Consider the following 3,490-nt stretch of genomic DNA (forward strand, 5'->3'; position numbering starts at 1 on the left):
TGACGAAAGCACTCTGAGCCTGCGATGTGAGGGCCGGTAACAGAGGGGCCAGCCGAACAGCTAAAACCTTGGCGAAAATCTTCGCTGCACCATGGATGAGGTTAATCGGCCTGAAATCGCTGATGTCCAGAGAATCATTCTTTTTAGGCAGCAACGTGAGAATGGAGCTGTTCAGGTATCCAAAAGAGGCGAACCGTCCCTCATACAGTGCCTTCATGATGGCCATGAATTCTGCCGCGATGATCTCCCAGCAAACCTTGAAGAACATGCCTGTGAAGCCGTCCGGCCCCAGCGCCCTATCGGATGGCATATCCTGAATGACCCGCTTGACTTCTTCCTCAGTGAATGGGGCTTCCAAGGCACGTGCCTGCTCCGCGGACAGTTGCTGCAGATCAAGCACATCCAGGTTGATAGAGTGTCCACGTTTGGTCGGCTTTCCCATCAGGTTACCAAAGAACTCCCTTGCAAGGCCCAACTTGTCCTCAATTGATGTGACCTTCCTGTCGCCCGTTTTCAGATATGGGATAAGGTGCTTCCTGCGGCGACCATTAGCCTTCATATGAAAATATTTGGAGCTGGCATCACCCTCCCGTAGATCCCTCACCCTCGCTCTCTGCCTTAACCGCACCCTTTTCCAGGGAAGCATACGCAAGGCACTTCCCTTTGAGAAAGGATCTCAAACTTCTCTCGGCCTCAGATAGATGTCTGCTCTCCTCGGCACTATCCAAACGTAATATCACCTCGCTGGCTTTTTTTAACTACAGGTTCAAGAAACTCAACTTCTTCTGGCCCCAGCGCCGAAGTGCCTTGGCGGTCCGCAACAGTTTGGCGTTGAAAATCTTCATGGGGTCAGACCCGTAAACCTGCTCCTCCCATGCTGCTTTAACCGTGTCGAAGAATCCTGGTAGTTTGCACCAGAAGTTCTCGAAACGGAATCTGCGCACCCGCGGCCTCGCCGAAGAGCATGTGAGAAGTAAAGGGCAATGGTCAGATATCGTGGAGCTTAGCGGGAGCAGGTCGCTAATAGGATATAAATCCTCCCAGGAGTTGTTAAAAAATACTCTATCCAGCCTGGCCATGATAGAGTTTTCTTGTTGGTTGCACCACGTAAAGCGTCTCCCCACCATTGGCATGTCATGGAGACCCAACCTGTTGATAGAGTGTCTGAACTTGTGCATCAGCCTTCTGTTGACCCTCCGCGAACTGCGTTCCTCCTCGCTGCACACCAGGTTGATGTCCCCATTGAGGATCCATGGCAGTTGAACTTGGTCACCGAACTGAACAATCTCATTCAGAAACCTCTCCTTATCTTCGTCTCCTTGCGGACCGTACACTGTGGAGACCATCCATTCCTTTCCGTCTGTCAGAGAGAGAACCTTAGCCAAGATCATGAATTCGCCCTTGTGAATATCAGTTACACGCAAGTGATCTACCTTCCATGCCAACAGAATACCACCCCTGGTGCCCACTGCTGGCAAGAAGTCAAAATTATCAAAACCTGGCCCGAGAGTCTGGCTTATCACCACCGAGTCTACAACAGCCAACTTGGATTCTTGAAAACAAACAAGAGGTACATTGCAAGTCTGCATAAACAACCGGATCGAGCATCGCCTAGCGGGGTTATTGAGCCCCCTAACATTCCATACCAAGACACCAAGTGACATATCCATGGATAACTTGGTACAACCACCGAATCCGCGTGTAGACACCTATGCGCCGCATGGTTCCACCGCCTCAGGTAGGTCGAAGGCGCAGAAACCATGGTGCGCCGGCTCGTCGAAGTCGACATCTTCAGAAGCGAAGATGGCCGCCACCGCCTTGATGTGATGAGGGGCGAGCGGCTTGTCGAACAGCTTGAGGTATTCGGCAAGCGCCTCATCAGAGACATGTTCTTCAGCCTTGATCACCCCCATGCGCCGCAACAGGACAGTTTGGGCCCATTGCACTGGACCCGTGTTGCGACCGTCGTTGTTCTTGCTGAGTCGGGCACTCCGTCTTGGCGTGAAGTTAGGTGGCAGGGCTTTCTTGCGACGTGCCGGTGCCGACGCTGCCGGCCTGAGCCCCAAGATGGATTGAGCAGGTGTGCACCCGATGGCCTGTAGCAGCGCCACTTCTGCATCACAAGGCCCGAGCGGCCTGCCTTGGTCTGCCTTGCTCATCACAGGAGGGAGAAGCTGAAGTTGCTCAAGTGGCACCACCACAGGAGTGCGCACTGGGCTCGGAGTGCTGCTGCTTCCCGGGATGCTCCGAACCGAGATTGCCTGGATGTTGTGCTGTGTCTGGATCATGTCATCAGACAATTGAAGCTCTGCATCCCCATGCCCAGTAGCCATAGTATCGTTACCAAGAGCGCCCGGTGAGCCAGGGGTGCCATTGGCTACCAGCAGATGAGCGCTTACATCAGGGTTGTTAGCATGTACTGAAGAGCTCGATGGGTTGAGCTCGTCCTCCACCAGCTCACCATCGTGCACCCTCGTCTCCTGCACCGCCCTAGCTGGCGAAACCGGGCTGAAGGCAAGCCGTCGTGGCATGGCAACGCCCCAGAATGATGCCTTGTCGATGACCGGGGTAGTACCCAACGCCATGGAGCCAACTGCCGTGGAAGCAACGGATCGCTGCAGCTCCGGCGTGTCAACACCTGCTCCCGAGCCGACGGCGGTTGCTGCCAGCGATCCGGACCGGTCGACACCCCCAGCGGGCGCCATCTTTATGGTGGTGGCCCTGACATGGCCGGAGGAATGAGCAATGGCGGTGGCGGTGGCGGTGGACCGGCCGCTGGCTTGCAGAAACCGTACGGGCATGCCCCCTGCCGGCGCCAAGAGCCCGGCGACCCTGCGGCCACCACCCCAGTTACCCGCCATGCCATATCCTCCTGGTCCTCCAAAAGGGTGACCGCCCGAGTTGGGCACATTCCCCCTGCCGGTGCCGTCGATCCTCCCTCTGTAGCAGCACCGGGAGTAGTCATGCCTCCGCGTGACATCCTCGTCATCTTCAGGCTCGAAGTTGGGATCAAACTGGAGGTATGGTACAGTGCGATCCACCACATCCAGGACGTGAATGGTGAGCGGGTGAAGCAGAGTTACCCTCTCAGTAGGCGGAGCAGGGAGAGGTGGTGACATTGGGAGCTCCTCTTTGAACGAATCCATCAGTCCAACCGGCTCTGGCACCTCCAGATCATAGATCTTCGGGATCCCGACGGGTTGCGCATCCATGCAGTGACCTCCAATTGCCAACGGTCCTCCGGGGGCAAAATCTCAACAAGCTGGCCGTTCAGGTTGTTGATGAGCTGGCTGATGGCCCCGCATTCCCAGGCGCTCGCCGGCAAGACCTCGATCCCGAGCTTGCAGAAGAAATCGAGCTTGCCGCTCGATGCAAGCGCACTCCTGTGCCATCGCCAGAAGGCAATGGGTGCCCCCGCGCAGCGCAGCTTGCCAGAGAAGGAGAACACCCTGTCACAATCCGCGTTGGATGCGAATGTGATGAAGAAATC

At 56.0% G+C, this 3,490-nt stretch overlaps 1 protein-coding gene across 1 annotated transcript; it reads right to left on the minus strand.

The window, feature by feature from the left end:
• Positions 1–758: 758 nt before the first annotated feature.
• LOC147982205 (uncharacterized) lies at positions 759–1,670 on the minus strand. Its single transcript, XM_087516236.1, has one exon. The coding sequence runs from the start codon at positions 1,668–1,670 to the stop codon at positions 759–761; it is 912 nt and encodes a 303-aa protein (XP_087372362.1).
• Positions 1,671–3,490: the final 1,820 nt, after the last annotated feature.

The sequence above is a fragment of the Triticum urartu genome, chromosome 3A (genome assembly GCF_056163025.1).
Source record: "Triticum urartu cultivar PI428250 chromosome 3A, HENAU_Tu73, whole genome shotgun sequence".
In the NCBI taxonomy this organism is placed as follows: Eukaryota; Viridiplantae; Streptophyta; class Magnoliopsida; order Poales; family Poaceae; genus Triticum; species Triticum urartu.